General features: G+C 63.9%; 4 protein-coding genes across 7 annotated transcripts in view; 3 read left to right on the plus strand and 1 right to left on the minus strand.

Annotated features, from left to right (window-relative positions):
- The window catches only part of GAA (glucosidase alpha, acid), a 5,609-nt gene extending 747 nt beyond the window's left edge, over nucleotides 1–4,862 (plus strand). The window contains 18 exon segments of the mRNA XM_021415071.1: nucleotides 48–193; nucleotides 267–432; nucleotides 517–613; nucleotides 681–800; nucleotides 885–1,003; nucleotides 1,076–1,207; nucleotides 1,788–1,898; nucleotides 2,013–2,126; nucleotides 2,216–2,300; nucleotides 2,377–2,494; nucleotides 2,655–2,788; nucleotides 2,877–3,028; nucleotides 3,105–3,253; nucleotides 3,333–3,474; nucleotides 3,661–3,759; nucleotides 3,863–4,027; nucleotides 4,135–4,287; nucleotides 4,358–4,862. Of these exon segments, the coding sequence (XP_021270746.1) occupies nucleotides 48–193; nucleotides 267–432; nucleotides 517–613; nucleotides 681–800; nucleotides 885–1,003; nucleotides 1,076–1,207; nucleotides 1,788–1,898; nucleotides 2,013–2,126; nucleotides 2,216–2,300; nucleotides 2,377–2,494; nucleotides 2,655–2,788; nucleotides 2,877–3,028; nucleotides 3,105–3,253; nucleotides 3,333–3,474; nucleotides 3,661–3,759; nucleotides 3,863–4,027; nucleotides 4,135–4,287; nucleotides 4,358–4,417 (2,262 nt within the window). The 3' untranslated portion in view covers nucleotides 4,418–4,862.
- On the minus strand, nucleotides 5,296–8,248 carry SGSH (N-sulfoglucosamine sulfohydrolase). The gene is given in 9 exon segments (XM_021415089.1): nucleotides 5,296–5,963; nucleotides 6,132–6,335; nucleotides 6,415–6,496; nucleotides 6,593–6,749; nucleotides 6,873–7,023; nucleotides 7,438–7,543; nucleotides 7,650–7,810; nucleotides 7,949–8,183; nucleotides 8,186–8,248. Coding segments are annotated over 9 exon segments (1,719 nt in total). The 3' UTR covers nucleotides 5,296–5,403.
- Nucleotides 8,111–14,042, plus strand: SLC26A11 (solute carrier family 26 member 11). 4 transcript variants are annotated; one of them, XM_021415085.1, is made up of 16 exons: nucleotides 8,111–8,438; nucleotides 8,811–9,003; nucleotides 9,185–9,270; nucleotides 9,615–9,694; nucleotides 10,244–10,386; nucleotides 10,479–10,654; nucleotides 10,731–10,803; nucleotides 10,919–10,969; nucleotides 11,100–11,160; nucleotides 11,419–11,474; nucleotides 11,563–11,703; nucleotides 12,158–12,285; nucleotides 12,592–12,744; nucleotides 12,927–13,060; nucleotides 13,376–13,448; nucleotides 13,565–14,042. In XM_021415085.1, the coding sequence occupies exons 1-16, from the start codon at nucleotides 8,247–8,249 to the stop codon at nucleotides 13,922–13,924; spliced, it is 2,100 nt and encodes a 699-aa protein (XP_021270760.1). In that variant the 5' UTR covers nucleotides 8,111–8,246; the 3' UTR covers nucleotides 13,925–14,042. The 4 variants fall into 4 exon arrangements, with proteins under 4 accessions (XP_021270760.1, XP_021270762.1, XP_021270761.1 ...); XM_021415087.1 differs by having other exon boundaries at nucleotides 12,645–12,744; nucleotides 13,565–13,793; XM_021415088.1 differs by lacking the exon at nucleotides 9,615–9,694 and having other exon boundaries at nucleotides 8,297–8,438.
- The window catches only part of RNF213 (ring finger protein 213), a 49,715-nt gene continuing 46,386 nt past the window's right edge, over nucleotides 14,870–18,198 (plus strand). Inside the window, exons 1-2 of the mRNA XM_021415070.1 lie at nucleotides 14,870–15,006; nucleotides 16,027–16,126. Of these exons, the coding sequence (XP_021270745.1) occupies nucleotides 16,030–16,126 (97 nt within the window). The 5' untranslated portion in view covers nucleotides 14,870–15,006; nucleotides 16,027–16,029. The remainder of the gene's footprint in view (nucleotides 15,007–16,026; nucleotides 16,127–18,198) is intronic.

Below are 18,198 nucleotides of genomic sequence, written 5' to 3' on the forward strand. Positions count from 1 at the left end.
TTCCACGCCCGCCGCCCCCTGCCCCGCTGAGCCCCTCTCCCCCGCAGCTCCGCGATCCTGCGCGGCAGCGCTACGAGGTGCCCATGGCCACGCCGCGGGTGAGCACCCGCGCGGCCGACACTCTGTACGGGGTGCGGCTCCTCCAGGATCCCTTCGGCATCGTCGTGTTCCGGCAGCCCGGCGGGCAGGTCCTGTAAGTGTCGAGCCCGGCTCCTGCCCCGTGCCCGGCGCCGTGCCCCGGCTGCACGCCCCGCTCCTCCCCGCAGGCTGAACACCAGCGTCGCTCCGCTGTTCTTTGCGGACCAGTTCCTGCAGATCTCCACCTCCCTGCCCTCCCGTTTCGTTTCTGGGCTGGGGGAGCGCCTGACACCTCTCGTCCTCGACACGGCCTGGACCAAGGTCACGCTGTGGAACCGGGACATGGCGCCCGCGGTACGGACGGGGCTGGGAAATGTTGGGGTTGGTGAGGAGCGGGTGGGCGCTGGGGTCTCAGCTGAGCCCCGCGCTCTGCTCCAGCCCCAGGTCAACCTCTACGGCTCCCACCCCTTCTACCTGGCGCTGGAGGACGGCGGTTCGGCGCACGGTGTCTTCCTGCTGAACAGCAATGCCATGGGTGAGTGCTACCAGGCAAAGGGCCACACCGGGACCTCCCTTCCGCTGACCACTGCCCGCACCTCCAGACGTGCTCCTGCAGCCCAGCCCGGCCCTGACCTGGCGCACGACGGGTGGAATCCTGGACTTCTACGTCTTCCTGGGTCCCGACCCCCAGAGCGTGGTGCGGCAGTACCTGGACGTCGTCGGTAGGATGGCGCAGCACAGCCACGGGGTTTGGGTGCTCCCAGCGTGTCGCCGGCCCCGCTAGCAGCCGCCTTCCTGCCCCGCAGGGTTCCCCTTCATGCCCCCGTACTGGGCCCTGGGCTTCCACCTGTGCCGCTGGGGCTACTCTTCGTCCGCCATCACCCGGCAGGCCGCGGCCAACATGTCGGCGGGGCTCTTCCCCTTGGTACGTGGCAGCGGGTGCGGGGCGGGCGCGGGCTCCGTGCGGGGCGGCTCCTTGCTGAGCGCTGCCCTGCAGGACGTGCAGTGGAACGACCTGGACTACATGGATGCCAAGAGGGACTTCACCTTCAACAAGGAAAGCTTCCGGGATTACCCCGACATGGTGCGCGACTTCCACCGGCGTGGCCTGCGCTACGTCATGATCGTGGTGAGGGATGCCGCCCGCCTGGTCGAGTCCTGCACGGCTCCGATTTAGTGGCAGTTTGGGGTTTGTTCATACTTACACGATCGGTCGTGAGGTTCGGCTGTCCGATTCTTAGCAGCCCTCCATCAGCACTCGGTCGTCAGCCAATTGAACGCAGTGACTCTGTGGTGAGCGCTGGGCTCAGCTTTGTTGCTGTGCTCCCCTCCAGCGGAGCTGTGAGGGGTCTGGAGCGCGGTCCTGTGGGTTGGGATTAGGAAACATTTCTTCTCCACGGGAGCGGTCGGGCACTGGCATGGGCTGCCAGGGAGGTGGGGGGGGGTCACCATCCCTGGAGGTGTTCCATAACCCTGGGGGTGTGGCACTTGGGGACATGGTCAGTGGGCACGGCGGGATGGGTTAGGGTTGGGGATCGGGATCTTAGAGGTCTTTTCCAACCTTAATCGTTCTGTGATTCTGTGATTCTAACCATCTTGGCCATGTTGTTGCCCTCTGTTCTCCCGGGTTTTGCAGAATCCCTTACAGGAGTGGGGCTGGGAGCTGTTCCCTGTCCTTGCTGGTGACGCCCCAGCTTTGTACCCTGCAGGATCCCGGCATCAGCAGCTCGGGACCGCCTGGCACCTACCGGCCCTACGACGATGGGCTGAAGCGAGGAGTGTTCATCCGCAACGCCACGGGGCAGCCGCTCATCGGGAAGGTGTGAGGGGCACAGCTCCGAGGGGAGCGGTGAGAGGGAGGGGAGCACCCCGGGGGCCCCCGAGGGATGTTGGGGATGGGGATGGGGGTCTGCCTAGCGCTGCCCCTCCTGCAGGTGTGGCCGGGCCCCACGGCCTTCCCAGACTTCACCAACCCTGAGACGCACGAGTGGTGGCACGACATGGTGAAGGACTTCCACGACCAAGTGCCCTTCGACGGCATGTGGATCGTGAGTGGCCAGTGCAGCTCCCCAGCTCCTTCCCCACCTTCACCCCCAGCACTCCCCCAGCAGTGAGGGCTCCTCCTTCCCTTCCCCAGGACATGAACGAGCCGTCCAACTTTGTGGAGGGCTCCCAGGACGGCTGCCCCGACACCAGCCTGGAGAAGCCCCCGTACGTGCCAGGTGAGCGGCGCTGGGCGTGCTGCAGCGGGTGATGCTCTGCTGGCAGCCCCCAGCTCACCCTCACCTCCCCGTGCAGGTGTGTTCGGGGGCCGCCTGCAGGCGGGCACCATCTGTGCCTCCAGCCAGCAGCACCTGTCCTCCCATTACAACCTGCACAGCCTGTACGGGCTGACCGAGGCCATCGCCTCCCACAAGTAAGCGTCAGCCACTGGGTGGGAGCTGGGGATGCTGGCACCACTGGGGTGAGGGTGTGGGTTCGGATTTGGTTGGCAGTGCAAGGAGCGGGAGGGGGCTGGTTTGCAGCACAGCTGCCGTGCCCCCAGCGCAGGGCTCAGCCCCGGTCCCTCCCTGCAGTGCACTGCTCCGGGTGCGGGGCTCGCGGCCCTTCGTCATCTCGCGCTCCACGTTCGCGGGACACGGCCATTACGCAGGGCACTGGACGGGGGACGTGGAGAGCAGCTGGGAGCAGCTGGCCCGCTCCGTGCCAGGTGGGCTGCGGGGCCGCGTCCCCCCCTCTTCCCATTGGGGCCGTGCAGGCACCCCCGCGCCACCGAGCCATCGCTGTGCGTCCCACAGAGGTGCTGCTCTTCAACCTCCTCGGGGTCCCGCTGGTGGGCGCTGACATCTGTGGCTTTGCGGGCAACACATCCGAGGAGCTGTGCGTGCGCTGGACCCAGCTGGGCGCCTTCTACCCCTTCATGAGGAACCACAACGACCACGGGAACCGGGTGAGCGTGGGGCCGAGGGCCGCGTCCCCATCCATGGCTGCCGGCCCCGCACTGCCCGAGCTCTCGCTTCTTGCAGCCACAGGAGCCCTACGCCTTCGGCCCGGCCGCGCAGGATGCCATGAGGAGGGCCCTCCGCCTCCGCTACTCCCTCCTGCCCCACCTCTACACCCTCTTCCACCGGGCGCATGTGGCCGGGGACACGGTGGCACGGCCGCTGTTCCTCGAGTGAGTGCGGGGTGGTGGGTGTGGGGCGGTGGGTGTGGGGTGGGCTGTGCTGCCGTGCTGCCCCTTTACTCCTCCCCAGGTTCCCCAAAGACCCCAACACGTGGAGCGTGGACCGCCAGCTGCTGTGGGGTGCAGGACTGCTGGTCACACCGGTGCTGGAGCAGGGACAGACCAAAGTCAGTGGCTATTTTCCAGCCGGGACGTGGTACAGCTTCACAGGGGTAAGTGCTGGCTGTGGGGCAGCGTGTGCCCTCCTCCATCCCACCACCCCAACGTATGGCTGTGAGCTGTCCCCAGAGCTGTGACACTTCCATCCTTTGTGGCAGTCTGAGGGCTGTGATGCTCTGCTGGGATCCCTGTGGACGTGCTGGCCCCCAGGACGCATCCTTTCTCCTTTTCTTATTCAGGACTCAACCATCCACAGCAAAGGGCAATGGATCCTCTTAGCAGCCCCCCTGGATACCATTAATGTGCACATCCGAGCAGGGCACATCCTGCCCCTGCAGGTGAGCTCCCTCTGCGTGACACCTTGGTGCCAATGGGACCCCAGCCACGCCACAGCTGTGTGTGGGGTCGGGGCAAGGCCTGGGTCTGACCCCACGCCCCCAGGAGCCCGCGCTGAACACGGCCGAGTCCCGCAAGAAGGGGATGACCGTGGTGGTGGCCCTGACGCCGGATGGCTTTGCCCGCGGAGAGCTGTTCTGGGACGATGGGGAGAGCTGGCAGAGCTTCGAGAAGGGGGACTGCACCGAGATCCTCTTCCTGGCCGCACGCGTGAGTATGGGAGGGGGCTGGGGGGAGTGGGGGGCACTGGCTGGGGCAAGGAGTGGGTGCTTGGGGAGGCCCTGGGGGCACGGGGTGACCTTCTCCTGTCCCCGCAGGGCGCCGTGCTCAGCCAGATCTTGCGGGCGGGCGGCCACCTGGATGGGATCCTGCTGGAGGCTGTCACCGTGCTGGGTGTCCCCAGTGCTCCGCGGCGAGTCCTGGCCAACGGCGTCCCCGTGGAGGATTTCTCATATCGCAGTGACACCCAGGTGAGTTCTGCTCCTCCTGGGGGGGCCCTGAGCCCGTGGGATGGGGCTGACCCTGCCTTTGCCTCCCCAGGTGCTGCGTGTCCCGGTGTCACTGCCGATGTGGGAGCAGTTTGTGGTCGCTTGGTTCTGAGCAGGTGAATGCTCTGGGTGCCATTGTGCCATCGTGCTTTGAATCCATCCCTCCCTTCCGAAGCAGCGCTGCCTCTTGGTCATGCATTGCAGCTGCTGTGCCTGAGCCTGGCATCCTTGTGCCGAAATGAACTCATGGAAGGTGTAGGAATGGGGCTTGCCCAAGCAGGCATGCAGAACTTGAGGGAATGGGGAAAAACTCACCAAGAGAATGGGGAAAAAAAACCTGAGTGCCTTCTGAGACAGCAACCTGCTAGCGTGCCAAATCTGGCACCTGTGGGGATTCTCCCTGGACATGGGAGAGGATTCCCTTCTGCACACTGGGCTCTGATGGTTGGTGTCTGCTGGGCTGTGTGGGTGCAGCCTGGAGCTGTTCTGTGAGGGCTGGGAGCGGGGTGGGGGCATGGGGAGAAATGCTGTGAATAAAGAACGGGTGTTTGCTCCCAGCAGTTGGTGTTGCTGCAGCCGTGGGGCACAGCCCCAGCCCTGTCCTGCCATCAGCTCTCAGCCCTCCCCTTTGTCAGGGCACCCTGGTTCCATCCCCGGCATTTGGGAACTCGGGAGCTGTGCTGAGCTGTGGGGTTTCATCACAAAAAGAGCCAGGCTGTGAGGGTGCCCGGTGGCTGCCCCATGGGTGAGACCACGTCCCCTGTCCCATCCCTGCACCCAGAGGTGTCACTGGGGGGACAGGGCAGGGCAGCCCCACAGCACGCACACCGCAGCGGTTCTGCACACTGTGTGCTGTGCCAAATGAAAACCTCACTGCTTCTGCGTGCACACCAGTGGCTGCTGGCTGCTTCCCAGTGAGCACGGTGCTGAGAGCTGCAGCGGGACAGGGCGCAGGCAGGGCCGTGCTGAGCCCCAGCTACGCCACACAGCTCTCCACCAGAAGCTTTATTGAGCACCAGTTTGGCTCTACAGCTTCCTAGTCTGAGCAGAGCCGTGAGGATCCCCGTGCTGCAGGCCAGGCCGTGCTGGTGGAGCGGCTCACAGCTCGTTGTGCAGCGGCTGGCACTGCGGGCTCAGCCTCTCCTCCAGGACGGCATCGGGGGCACACACCCAGGGGTCCCCTGTGTCCCACTGCCACTTCAGCAGCTGTGCACGCAGCATCTGGAAGACGGTGGCGTAGCGTGGGTCAGGGGCCAGGTTGTGGCTCTCGGTGGGGTCCTGGCTGCAGTCGAAAAGCTCCCAGCGGTCCCGGTAGTAGTACTGGTGCAGGGTTTTGTTCCAGTGCGTGGGCTGCCCGGCCCTGGTGCGGTTCAGCAGGTCTTGGAATGTGGGCGAGACGTAGAAGTCCTGGTCGATGGGGAAGGGCATCTTGTAGTTGAGGTTGTGGATGAGGCGGAACTGGCGGTGCTGGATGGCACGCATGGGGTAGTACATGGTGGCCTCGTGGTGGCTCTGGCTGCTGAAGGTGGTGGCCCAGGGCTGCTCCGACTGCAGGGCCGGCAGGAGAGATTTGCCCGTGAGCTGCACCTGCTTTGTGCCAAAGATGCTGTACGAAGGGTAGGGGATGGAGAACCAGTCCAGAATGGTCGGTGTGAGATCTGCAGGGGAAGAGAAGGAGAGGGGGGTAGCACCCATGGGAGCAAACACAACCCCAGAGAGGGTCACCTGAGCTCCTCCCACCCATGCTGGGGTGGCTGCAGCACGGGGACACAGCTCAGGGCAGGGAATTGGCACAGCTCCGCTCCCACCCGGCAGGCAATGCTTACCCAGGAGGCTGGCGAAGGCCGAGCTGACCTGGCCCCAGCGCCCGGGGTGCTCTGGGGAGGAGAGCAGCAGGGGCTCAGCCGTGCCCGACCGGTAGAGGTTGGTCCTGCCGCCGGGGAAGGGGATGCCATTGTCAGAGGTGTAGATCACCAGCGTGCTATTGAGAACGCCAGCGTGCCGCAGCTCCTCCAGCACCAGCCCGATCCCTGTGGGCAGCAGGCAGAGCTGGGCAGCTGCAGGACAGAGCTCCACATGCAGGCACCAGCCTGATCCTGCACCCCTTACCTTGGTCCATGCGCCCGATGGTGGTGTACTGGGCTGCCAAGTCTGCCCGGGCAGCCGGTGTGTCCGGAACAAAGCGAGGGACCTACACGGAGAAAGGGGAAGTGGTGTGTGGGGCTGTGGGAGGGGTGGCATTGGCACGCCAGGGCTGGTGGTCGATGTGCAGCCCCACGGCCCCCACCTGCACGTCCTCCGGGCGGTAGAGCTGCGGCTTCCAGTCGGGGATCCAACCCATGCCGCTCTCCCCGTTGCCGAATTTCTCACAAAAGGCTCCGTACTGGGGCTGGGAGTGCCCGCAGCGATGCGGGTCGTGGAAGGCGACGTAGAGGAAGAAAGGTCTGAAGAGGGGGGAGGCAGTGGAACCGGGGATGGCCCACGTCCCCCCGGTCCCCCCGGTCAGAGCCCCCCGTGTTTCCCTGCAGGGTGCTCAGGGCTCCCAGGCACACAGGGCCCCATCCCACCTCACATCCTGGCTCTGGAGGAAGCGCCGGACGAGCGCTTTGATGCGGGTGATGTTCCTCCCCACCTGCAGCACCGAACTGTTCTCCTCCGTGTAGGCGAAGTCGAAGGGGTACACGGCCTCAGGCCCGACGTGCTTCTTGCCAATGATCCCTGCAGAAACACAGATGTGTGCTGTGCCAGGAAGAGAGGGGCAGGACACTCTCGGCTCCTCCTTCTGCCCCAGGGCTGGCGCAGAGGTTCTGCTCCGTCACGGGTGCTGCCCCAGTCCCTGCTGCTGTATGCAGAAGTACTTCCATGCGTGGTGAGAAAAAGGGACCTGCTTGGGACTGCGCTGTCCTGGCCACAGCGTGCACCGAGCAGCGAACAGCTGGGGGAGGTCTGGGTCCAGCACGAGGCTGGGAGCCAGGAAGCAGCAGGAGAACAGAAGTGGAATCAGCATGGAGGCCGGGAAGGAGCAGAGCAGGGGCATAAACAAAGCCAGCAGCATGCAGGGCTGCAGTTAGCGGTGCACAGCCCGGAGCATGGGGGGAAGCATTCCGTGCCCAATCTGGGCCGGGTCCCCACCTGTGCGGACGTTCGCTTGGCGGAGCAGCCGGGGCAGGCTGCGCACGGCATCGAAGGAGTTGAAGTGGTGCACGCCCTGGTGCAGCCCGTACATCCCATTCTGGTGCTGCAGACGGGGGGAGGCCACGCGGTGGGACGATGCCCAGCAGCCTGGCCCCCAGAACAGCCCGGCTGAGTGCGAGGTGCGCACGCCACGGCTGCCATGTGCCCACCTGGGGCAGCCCGGTCAGCACGCTGGCCCGGCTCGGGGAGCAGCTGCTGACGGAGGTGAAGGCGTTCTGGAAGATCAGACTGCGCCGCGCCAGCGCGTCCAGGTTGGGCGTCCGGATGGCCGAGTTGTTGTAGGCACCGCTCTCGAAGCCGCCGTCGTCCGCTGCGGGGAGAGGAGCGCGGGGTGAGCCCGGCCCGCCCGAACCCTGCGGGAAGCAGAGCCCGGGGGAGGGGGGGGCAGGGAGCAGCCCACGGCCGAGGGCGTCACCCCGCAGCACAGCCGCGTTCCCCGGGCACTCACCCAGCAGGAGCAGCACGTTGCGGGCGGGGGCTCCGTCGAGCCGGAGCGCGCCCAGCAACAGCGACAGCGCCCAGGCCCGCATAGCACCGGCACCGGGGGAGCTCCGCAGCCCCGGCTCCTCCTCTGTTCCAGTCACATGAGCCGGCCGGAATGGCTCAGATCCGGCCCGGGCGGGGCCCCCCGCCGGATGCGGCGCTTCGGGTGTTTGTGCTCCCGAAGGCACCGGGAGCGTCGGGAGGAGGGGGGGCAGCCCGCGGGCGGAGCGGCCCCCGAGGATGCCGTGAGCCCCCGCTGAGCCATGTGGGGCCCGAGTGACCCCGGGCAGCGCTGGTGGCAGCGGGCGGTGCGCCGGAGGCTGCCCGTGCTCGGCTGGCTGCCGCGCTACTCGCTGTCCTGCCTGCGGCTCGACCTGACCGCCGGCGTCACCGTGGGGCTCACGGTGGTGCCGCAGGCGCTGGCGTACGCCGAGGTGGCCGGGCTGCCCGTGCAGGTGGGTGGCACTGCCCCGGGCCGCCCCGAGCTCTGCCCATGGGGACCCGCGGGACACGCCGGGTTGGAGCGGGCAGGGCAGTGTGGGACGGAGGGGGGGAGCAGGGCTGAGCGCGGGCACGGGTTGCATAGAATCATAGAATCACGAGATGGTTGGGGTCAGAAGGGACCCTCACGGCCATCTGGTGCCACCCCTGCACTGAGCAGGGACACCCACGGCTCCATCAGTGCTCAGAGCCCATCCCTGACCTTGGCTGTCTGCAGGGACGGGGCACCACCACCTCTCTGGGCAACCTGTGCCACCGCCTCACTGCTCGTGGTGTAAAAACTAATTCCATACATCCAATCTGAGCGCTCCCTTGTCCCCGCGCAGTACGGCCTCTACTCTTCCTTCGTGGGCTGCTTTGTGTACTGCCTCCTGGGCACCGCCAAGGACGTGACGCTGGGCCCCACCGCCATCATGTCCCTGCTTGTCTCGTCCTACGCCTTCCATGACCCTGCCTATGCTGTGCTGCTCGCCTTCCTGTCCGGCTGCATCCAGCTGGCCATGGGGCTCCTGCACCTCGGTGAGACGCCTGTGCCGTGTGCTCGTGTTCTGGGGATGTGTCCTGCAGTCGCTCCCTTCCCTGTGCTCTCTCAGATGCTTGCATCGTGCTGCTGTCACTTGTCACAGCTCCTTGTGCACGCAAGCACCCCGTGCTCCCCATCAGCGCCAGCAGAGCGCTTAGTGCCGCTCGTCCCATGCAGGTTTCCTCCTGGACTTTGTTTCCTGCCCGGTCATTAAGGGCTTTACGTCGGCTGCTTCCATCACCATTAGCTTCAACCAAGTCAAGGTAGGGGCTCAGCTCTGCCCCGCTCTCACCCTCTCTCCTGGAGCCGTCACGGGTGCTTAGCAGTGGGCGGCACTCCGGCTCCTCTGGAGCTGCAATGCTTCCTTTGTGGTTAACCCAAATCAGGCTCGGGGCTGTGGTGTGAGGTTGTGAGAGGAAGCAGGGGAGGGGCCTGGCGGGGGCTCCCTGGGTTGGGCTGGAGGCATCTCAGAGCCTGGGGCTGCCCAGGGGCTCTGTCCTCACTGCGTGGTGGAGCTCAGGGAGGTCCCCCCGAGCTGTCCCAGCCTGCAGAGCCCCGGGCTGGCCATGTGTGCTGAGCTTGCATGAGGCTCTGTCTTTCTGCACAGAACATCCTGGGGCTGCGGGGGGTCCCTCGACAGTTTTTCCTGCAGGTGTATGAGACGCTGAGGAGGATCGGGGAGACCAGGTCAGCGCCGTCCCTGCACCCTTGCTGCTCTCAGGCTCTGCTGCTTTGCCACACACTTCTGGTCACCCCTTGGACCATTTCTCGGTCCCTGCCCGGCACTGTGACATGAGAGCTTGTTCTCTGCACTTCACATTTTATCTAGACATTTGAAGATGGGGATGCACATCGGCTCCTAAAGGGGGCATAAGGCAAACTTGTCCCGTTTTCTGCTCCCCATTAGGATTTTGCCAGCCCGCAGGCACATCCTTGGGACTGTGCGTCTGACACAAGTTCTCCCCCAGTTTTTGGTGGCCCAAGAGGGGAGCTCCCAGGTTTCACACCCCACATTGCTGTGGGGTGGGGAGGTGGCAAGTCCTGCTGCACGGATCCCGCCCATCGCTGGGGTCCTTCTTCCCCGTTCCCAAAGAGCCCACAAGTGGTGGTGGGGGGCAGGTGCTCTCCTCCCTCCCCTGCACCTGCAGCGAGGTGACGTGCTTTGCTGGTGATGCATTTTTCTGGCTGTGCCGCAGCATCCCTGTGAGGCAGCAGTCCTGACGCATCTCGTTGCAGGGTCGGGGATGCTGTCCTGGGGCTGGCCTGCCTGGCCGTGCTCACAGGGCTGCGGGCCATGAAGAGCCGCCTGCACCCCGCTGCCCGCACGGAACCTCTGGCTACCAGGGCCAGCGTCCTGCTCGTCCGGAGCTGTGCCACCGGTGCGTTGCCCCCTGCCCCCTGCTTTCCCAGGACCTCGCTGCCCAGATTCCCCCCTTTGCCCCGGGTTTTCAGGGCTGTTCTCTCCTTGCAGCACGCAACGCCCTGGTGGTGCTGGCTGCCGGCCTGGTGGCATACTCCTTCCAGGCGAGTGGCTCCCAACCGCTGACGCTCACCGGCAGCGTCCCCCATGGGCTCCCCCCGTTCCGCCCACCGCCCTTCTCCAAGGCCGTTCCCAATGGCACCGTGCCCTTCAGCAGGATGGTGCAGGTGGGTGCTGGGCTCCCGGGCTGCTTCGTCAGCACCCTCGCCCCAATGTTCTGACACTCCTCATCCTCCTCTGCAGGACATGGGGGCCGGGCTGGCCGTGGTCCCACTGGTGGGCGTGCTGGAGACCGTCGCCATTGCCAAAGCCTTTGGTACGGCTGCAGCGGGATGGAGGGGGCCCTGTGAGGGGTTGGGGGCTGAGGGGACATCGCTGTTCCCACGGGGGCTGCGTGCTGAGCGCTCCGGGCCGTGCTCCTCTCCTTGCAGCCTCGCAGAATGATTACAGGATCGATGCCAACCAGGAGCTGCTGGCCATGGGTAAGGCCGTGGGGCTTGTAGGGATGGGTGGGCCCTGCCCTGTGCTCAGTTCCCATCTGGAGCAGAGGAGGTGACAGCGGTGACATGGGCTGAGCCGTGCACCTATGAGCCCTGTCCTTCCCAACTGCAGGAACTGCTAACGTCCTGGGCTCCTTCTTCTCCTCGTATCCCATCACAGGAAGCTTTGGCAGGTGGGTGTATGGCGGGGCCCATCCTGAGGAGGCACAGAGACCTCGGGCAGAGGCTGCATGGTGCTGGCAGTTCCCAGAGCCCATGCCCTGGCCCCCAGCAGCCCACGCTGGCAGTGAGGTGGGCACATCGCACAGCTGCTTCACCCCCCACGTCCCACAGCGGGTGGGGGGCACCAGGACTGCCAGCACCCCCCCAGCAGGGCCTGCCCAGGGGCTGTGCAGGCAGCAGGAGGGGAAATGCATGGCTCTGTGTTTCAGGACAGCAGTGAACGCGCAGACGGGGGTCTGCACCCCCATGGGGGGGCTTGTCACAGGTAGTGCCCCTCACCCTGCAGCTCCTGGCCTCGGAGAGCCCCAGTACGTGGGGGGTGGCATGGCTGAGACACTGCCACTGTCCCACAGGCACCCTGGTGCTGCTGTCCCTGGCCTACCTCACCTCCATCTTCTGCTACATCCCCAAAGCGGCGCTGGCAGCCGTCATCATCTCTGCTGTGGTTCCCATGTTTGATGCCAGGATCTTCAGGACGCTCTGGAGGGTTAAGAGTGAGGGCATGAGTGGGATGGGTGATGCCTGGGCTGGGTGAGATGGGACGGTTCAGCCATAGCCCCAGAAATACCTGAGCCCTTCCCAGAGGCTGCATGCCCATGGCCTGGGGTTTCTCCTTTTGCCAACCCAGTGACTGTCTCCTCCTCAGCTGTGCTGCCCTTGGGTCGTAGAATCAGGGCATGGTTGGGTTGGAAGGGACCTCACAGCCCCCCCAGCCCCACTCCCTGCCGTGGGTTAATTGCCCCTCACCAGCTCACATCTGACCTAAATCTCCCCTCTTTTAGCTTAAAACCATTCCCGCTTCCCTGTGGGACCAGAGTTGGGTTCTGGAGCACCAGAATCCTTCATTTCCTTCTCTAGTTTCTGCTGCGCTGCCCTCTGCTGCCCTCTGCTCGTCTGCTGCTGGTTACCAACCTGACACAGCAGAGCCTGGGGCTGTCTCTCTTGCAGGGCTGGACCTCGTTCCCCTCTGCGTGACATTCCTGCTCTGCTTCTGGGAGGTGCAGTATGGTATCATGGCTGGAGTGCTGGTCTCAGGGATCCTCCTGCTCTACTCCGTGGCCAGGCCCCCGATCAAGGTGGGCTTACACCCTGCTTGGGCTCTTGCTGGCTCCCTGAGAGCAGCAGGGAGTGGTGCAAGGCCCTGTCCTGCTCCTGTCCCATCCCATGTCCCCAGCCAGCTGTCAGCACAGCTTGGGGTCTTGTTCCAAGGAGCACAAGGACAGGAGCACCCAAGGAACTAGGGGCAGGAAAGTGAGGCATTGCTCCCCTGTTCCTTGGGTGTGTGCAGGAGGGGAGTTCCTGTGGGGATGGGGGCTCTGGTGCGTTCGCCCAGCAGGAAGGACAGTGGCTCACTTTGTCACACGTGCCATTTCCTGGCTCAGGGCAGACCCCAACCCTCAGCCCACCGTGACTCAGCCCCATGGGCCTCGTGCAGGTGTTGGAGCAGGGCACGCTGCTCGTGCAGCCGGGGAGCAGCCTGCACTTCCCCGCCACTGACCACCTCCAGGACATCATCCGTGCTCGAGCGCTGGCAGGTACTGTGCTCCTCAGCCATCAGATGGAACTGGGGACTCCCAAGTGCATCCCGGATGACTTCTGGAGGAGCTGAGCCCTGTAGCTATGACCAAGTGCAGCTTTGGGCTGCCTGGTCTGCAGGGCTGTGTCCCCTGGGGCACCTGCTCTGCTGGTGGGAAATGACCACGCATTCTCCCAGCAGCATCTCCACCGTGCTCTGTCTTCCTGGACTGCCACCACGTCAGCAGCATCGACTACACGGCGGTGGTGGGGCTGGCCGAGCTGCTGCAGGAGCTGCGCAAGCACGGCATCTCGCTGGTGTTCTGCAGCCTGCAGGTACGTGGACAGCCGGGCACAGCCCCAGCCCTGCCAGCACCATGCCGGGTCCCACGTCCCAGGAAGGGCTGGCGCAGGGGACTCAGCCTTCCTTGCTCCAGGGTGAGCCTTCGGTTTGCAGCAGCCCATGTGTAAAGCGCAACGATGTGGCCACCTCTCTTGGTAGCATCCTCATCTCAGAGAGGTGGAGGCTGCAGCCTCTTGAGCCACACTGCAGGGCAGTGGGGAAGGGCTGCTTCCCCTGCACAGCACATGTGCTGCCCTGCGGTGCCCAGGGGGCACAGGGCTCCCCAGCCCTCATTTCTCTGCCCCCAGGACCCGGTTCTCCGAGCCCTGCTGGCTGCAGACTTGGAAGGATTCCGACATTTTCCCAGCTGGGAGGAGGCAGGTGAGGCAGCAGTGGGACACTCAAGGCTGCTGGCGAGCAGGAGCCTCCAGGGAGCTGGGGGAGTGAGGCTGAGCCCTGGCTTAACCTTGCCTTGCTTTTCCCCCTTCCTCACTCAGAGCGCTGTGGCGAAGTGGAGCTGGGGGGCAGCGGGACAGTGCCCATCGACAGCACCAGTGAGAGCTCGCTGCTGCCTGCAGGGCTTATCCAGTGAGGCAGAGCAGCCGTGTGGGGCTCGCTCCGGGCCGTGTCTCTGCCCCAAGAGCTGCTCCCGACGGCCCCAGGGGCTGCACATCATGTGCCTGCGAGGGCAGGCAGTGCTTGGCAGAGAGACACGGGGACAGAGGAGCGACCTGACCCGATGGATTCCCCTCACTGCTGCCGGGATAAAGTCACCCCCTGGAAGAAGCTGCCTTTTCAAATCGGATGTTTTATTTCTGGAGACTTTTGTTACTCCGTTACACTTCAGAGAATCATAAAATCTTTGAGCTCTGACACACAGACGCGCGTTTCAAGGACGTCGGAGCTGCCCCGCAGCCCAAGGCCACGCTGCAGCTCACACTGCAGGAGATTAAAGCATTGGTTTTATGCTCCTTAGCGATCCCTCTGCTCTGTGGGGTTTCCTACCAGGCTGTGTCCCCCCTATGAGCTGGGCGCTGCCTGGCGCTGTTGGCTGACCCCCGTCAGGGAGTACAAGAAAACAGGAACTCCGGTGCCTGACTCAGCACATCTCTACCTTCCTTCGGAGAAAGCTGATGTGCGGGAAGGAGAAAGGGACCTGATGTTTCTTCCTACAGCTGAGCACAGCCCGAGGAAACGAAAGTGAAAGCCGTTCTGCTGCCCGCTCCTCGGCTCCCGCGCCCCGCACAGCTCCCGTCGGTCGAAGGGCGCGGTGACATCGCGGTGACATCGCGGCGGCGGCAGCGGCGGAGGCAGCGCCGGGCGCTGAGCGTTTCCCGGCTCCGAGCGGCTCGCGTCCGTCCGTCTGCCCGCTCCCCCGGGTGAGGTGAGCGCACCCCGCTCCGGCTGCCCCCCGCAGCTCCGCACAGAGAGCCGGGGGGGCTGGGGGGGACACAGATTTGCGGCCCCGGAGGAGGGACCCGCAGCCGAGCGGGACGGCGGCCCGGGGGTCATGGGAGCAGCGCTCAGACTCGGGGAGAGCGCACGCGGTGGGGTTGGGGTCTGCGGGACTTCTCGGGAGATGTTTGCTGAGAGGACTCCGAGGCGGGATGAGCGCGGGGTGGCTTTGGTGGTCTGAGCGGAACAAGAGCGGCAAAAGAGGCTGCGTCCCGCGCCGCTCCGCGGGGCTCCCGGCCCGGTCCGCAGCCATCTGCCGGCACGGGGAGCGGCGGCAGCGGGCGGGACCTGCCCCGGAGGAGGTGTCCGGAGCCGCCCCGTGCCCCCACGGCCCCCCCTCCGCGCGGCGTGGATTGGCCGGGAGCGGCCCGGGGGGCGGCGGCGGTGACGTCCCGCGGGGGAAACTTGGTGGCTCGGCGGAAAAACGAAACTTCGCCGGGGGCGGCGGTGGTGGAGCGGGTGCGTTGCGATCTCGGTGCCGTCGGTGAGTGCTGCCGGGTGGGTTCCGGGGGGTGGGGGAAGCGCTGCGGGCTGGGCCAGGGTAGCGGGACGATCCGAGACAGAACCGCGGTGCTTCGCGACCCCCCGGGCGCCCCGCTTCTCTCGGTACACCCGGGACAGCCCGGCCCATGGGTCATCCCGCTTCGCCCCGCGGTGCATCCCGGCTGTGCCCGCACCTGCTCGGTGCCCTCCTCCCCCCGGCCATCCCCCTCTACAGCGCTCCGGTGTCCCCTCCCCTTGTGTCTGGTGTCCCGACCCCCAGCTCCTCCATCTCCCCCGGTGTTCCTCGCAGTGCACCCGCTCTCCCCTGACATCCATTCTCCTGGTGCTTTTGGGAAACCCCCGGGCCCGCTGCCCCCGGCTTATCACGGACCGGGCACCGCAAGCAGGCAGCCCCGCCTCCCCGTCCATGCCCTCACCTAACGGACCTCATTAATATTCCTCCCACCCTTCGCCACGCCATTGGCTCATCCCGCCCCCTCATTTACATATCCGGAAGGGAGAGGGGCGAAGCAGGGCCAATCAGCGAAAGGAGTAGGCGGAGCGATTGGTCTCATTTGCATGTAGGCCACGCCTAGAACCCCGCTCCGCCTTCACCTCGGGAGTGCAGGTGCCGGCGGTGCCCGGGGCGGGGCCCACGCTCCTGTGTGCGGGCAGCCCGCCCTGAGTATCGCCGTGGCCTTGGGCCCTCTCGGCTGCTTGGTCCTCGCTGCGGGCTGTGCCGCGTTCCCACACGTGTTTAACGTTAACAGGTTTCCACACACAGCCGCTCATCCTTCTTTATTCCTAGGTATCTGCGGTCTCTCGCCCTCGCTGCTGCTGCTGCGGGGCTGAGGGTGACGGCCGCTTACTGTGCCCGTAGCTCCGCGAGGCGTCTCGATTCCCAACCACTGGGCTGCGAGAAGGGTTACACGACAAAGAGCCCTTGCTTCACGTTAACACGTGTGTTTCTCTCTCTGCCCCTCCCGTTTCTCTCCCTCTGGTTCCGCACGGCTTCCTGCAGAGCATGGAGCGCCCCGCGTGTCTGCATGTCCCCGGGGACGGGCCCAGCTGTGCTCAGTGCGGGGCTCAGCCCGCTGCTGGTGCAGGGGACCAGGCTGCAGGTAGGGCACTGCGGGGTGGGGTGGGCTGGGGGCTCCAAGGGAGGTGGGCTGGGCACGGTGCTGGGTGCCCCGGGCTGCTGGCGTCACTGGTTCACACGTGGACTGCGTGGATTTGGTGGGCTGGCACATCAGGAACCGCGGAAGTGCGAGGCTCTGGTGGACGCTGGTGCACGGTGCAGCCTAATGCAATCGAGTCGTGGAGGGACAGAACCCATCTGCGGTTCTGGAGTGATGGGGGTTCCCAAGAGATGGCTGTGCTGGAGGCTGAAGTGAACCGTGGTGGGAAAGATGGGCAAAAGCATCCTGATGTGACTGACCCAGGGGCTCCATGCGTCCGTGGTGTAGACTGCCTCAGGAGAGGGTGAGAAGGTATTTCAAGGACCCAAAGGGACACAGATGGGCTTTTGGAATAGACAGAGAGCACTAAGCAGCTGTCTGCCTTGCCCGGCTTTTCAGAGGACCCTTCTGGTGTGGGGTTGCTACAAGGAGTAGCCACGGTCACCTGCTGTTCTTCTGCACCGCACACGGGTGGCAACATTGCCCTAACTCTGATCCCCATCCATGAGCTGATCCATCAACTGGAGGGCCGAGGAGTGATCATCAGGACTCACTCACCCTTTAGCAGCCCCATATGGCCAGTGCAAAACGCCAGTGGAGAGGGGAGGCTGACAGTGAACTATCGTGGCCTGAATGAAGCTACCAGCCTAGTCCCTCTTGAACCAGAATTTCCTATCTCCAGCTTATTGTTAGGTTTGCAATCGGTCTATCTGAATTTATTTGACACCACGGCAGTTTTTCCCCCTGCAAGCAGCAGCAGGATCAGGTATGCAGAACGTATGCAGTTACAGTGGGGAAGATATTCCCTAATCTTTTCTTTGCTTAAAGAGAATGACCCAGGCCACCAAAACTGCTTTTGATTGGATACAAAGGGGGATCCCAAAAGAACTGAATCAGTGTGCTGAATCACAATCAATCACTGTAATCCTGACCAGCTCTGTCCTTAGTAAATCCCTCTGCAATCTAGAACGGCACAGTAACAAACCTAAGACCCCTGGATCTTAAATACTGTAAGAAAAATGACCCCAGATCTCTGTTCTGGTGGCCCCAAAGCTTTGTATGTGTTTCTGTAAAGTTACAGATGGTGGAAGGAGTTATGTTGTATCACCAGGTAAATATGCTCTGTCTTGAGGACCAGAGAGTTTGGTCAAGTAAATGACAGAGCTCAATCTGCAAACAACAGAGGAGCCACTGAGGAGCAGGAAAAGCCCAGACAAGAGATTAAATTCTTTAGATAATTATGTGATGGTACAATGGGTGCAAAACAATATTGCAAAGAGTGCCTGCTTTGGGCACGAAATGACCTTCTGTCATTAAATTTGGTGCAGCCTTTGGCCTGCAGTACTCACAGGAGAAGTGAACTGGCCTTCCCCTCGGTTTTGGTGCTCCTGCTTCCCAAAGTACCTGGAGGAAATCCGGTATTAGTTGATCTCCTCTCAAAGGAGGCAAAATGAGGGTGGAAGCAGTGCTGAAAAGCTTGTGAGATAGGTTTGGAGAAGGTAGAGATCTCCTCTGGTGCCTTATTTAGATCGGAGCCAACATTTCACAGAAGATTTTAAGTTTAGGTGAGAAGGGAGCTTCCCATTCCTTGCTGGGCGCTGCTCTCTGTGGGTAGAGGTCACAGAGGCAGTCACCTGGAGGATAAGAAAGCTGAGCAATGGCAGCGTACTGTCACCACACATCTCGAGGAGCCTCGAGCCTTTCGGCAGGCAGCTGAGGCTCATGGTGCCTGCTGCTTCACCAGACTGGAAGCAGCTGGAGCTTTGGGGCGGATCAGTACCCCAACACGGGGTGTTCTTTTCTTATTCTCCTGCCCAATGCAGGAGCTTAGGAAAGGGGCTGCCACAGGAGGGGGGTAGTGTCATTGCTCGTGGTGGCTGCTGAACAGGGAACAAAGCAACTCTTGTGTCTTCCACTGCTGCCTTCCATCAGTGATTGACCCTGCTTGCTCTCCAGCTGCTGGGAATTGTTTTCCTTCCTGACCCTCTGTAGCAGAAATGCTAAGTCACGGCCTG

Source organism: Numida meleagris, chromosome 17 (genome assembly GCF_002078875.1).
Source record: "Numida meleagris isolate 19003 breed g44 Domestic line chromosome 17, NumMel1.0, whole genome shotgun sequence".
NCBI lineage: Eukaryota > Metazoa > Chordata > Aves > Galliformes > Numididae > Numida > Numida meleagris.

What these genes read in the sequence shown, in the direction of transcription:
- SLC26A11 (XM_021415085.1), top strand. Translation starts at nt 8,247, where the DNA reads ATGTGGGGCCCGAGTGACCCCGGGCAGCGCTGGTGGCAGCGGGCGGTG. An exon ending in GACGCTCTGGAGGGTTAAGA is followed by an intron (nt 11,704 to 12,157) that starts GTGAGGGCATGA and finishes TCTCTCTTGCAG; the next exon opens with GGCTGGACCTCGTTCCCCTC. An exon ending in TCCCAGCTGGGAGGAGGCAG is followed by an intron (nt 13,449 to 13,564) that starts GTGAGGCAGCAG and finishes TTCCTCACTCAG; the next exon opens with AGCGCTGTGGCGAAGTGGAG.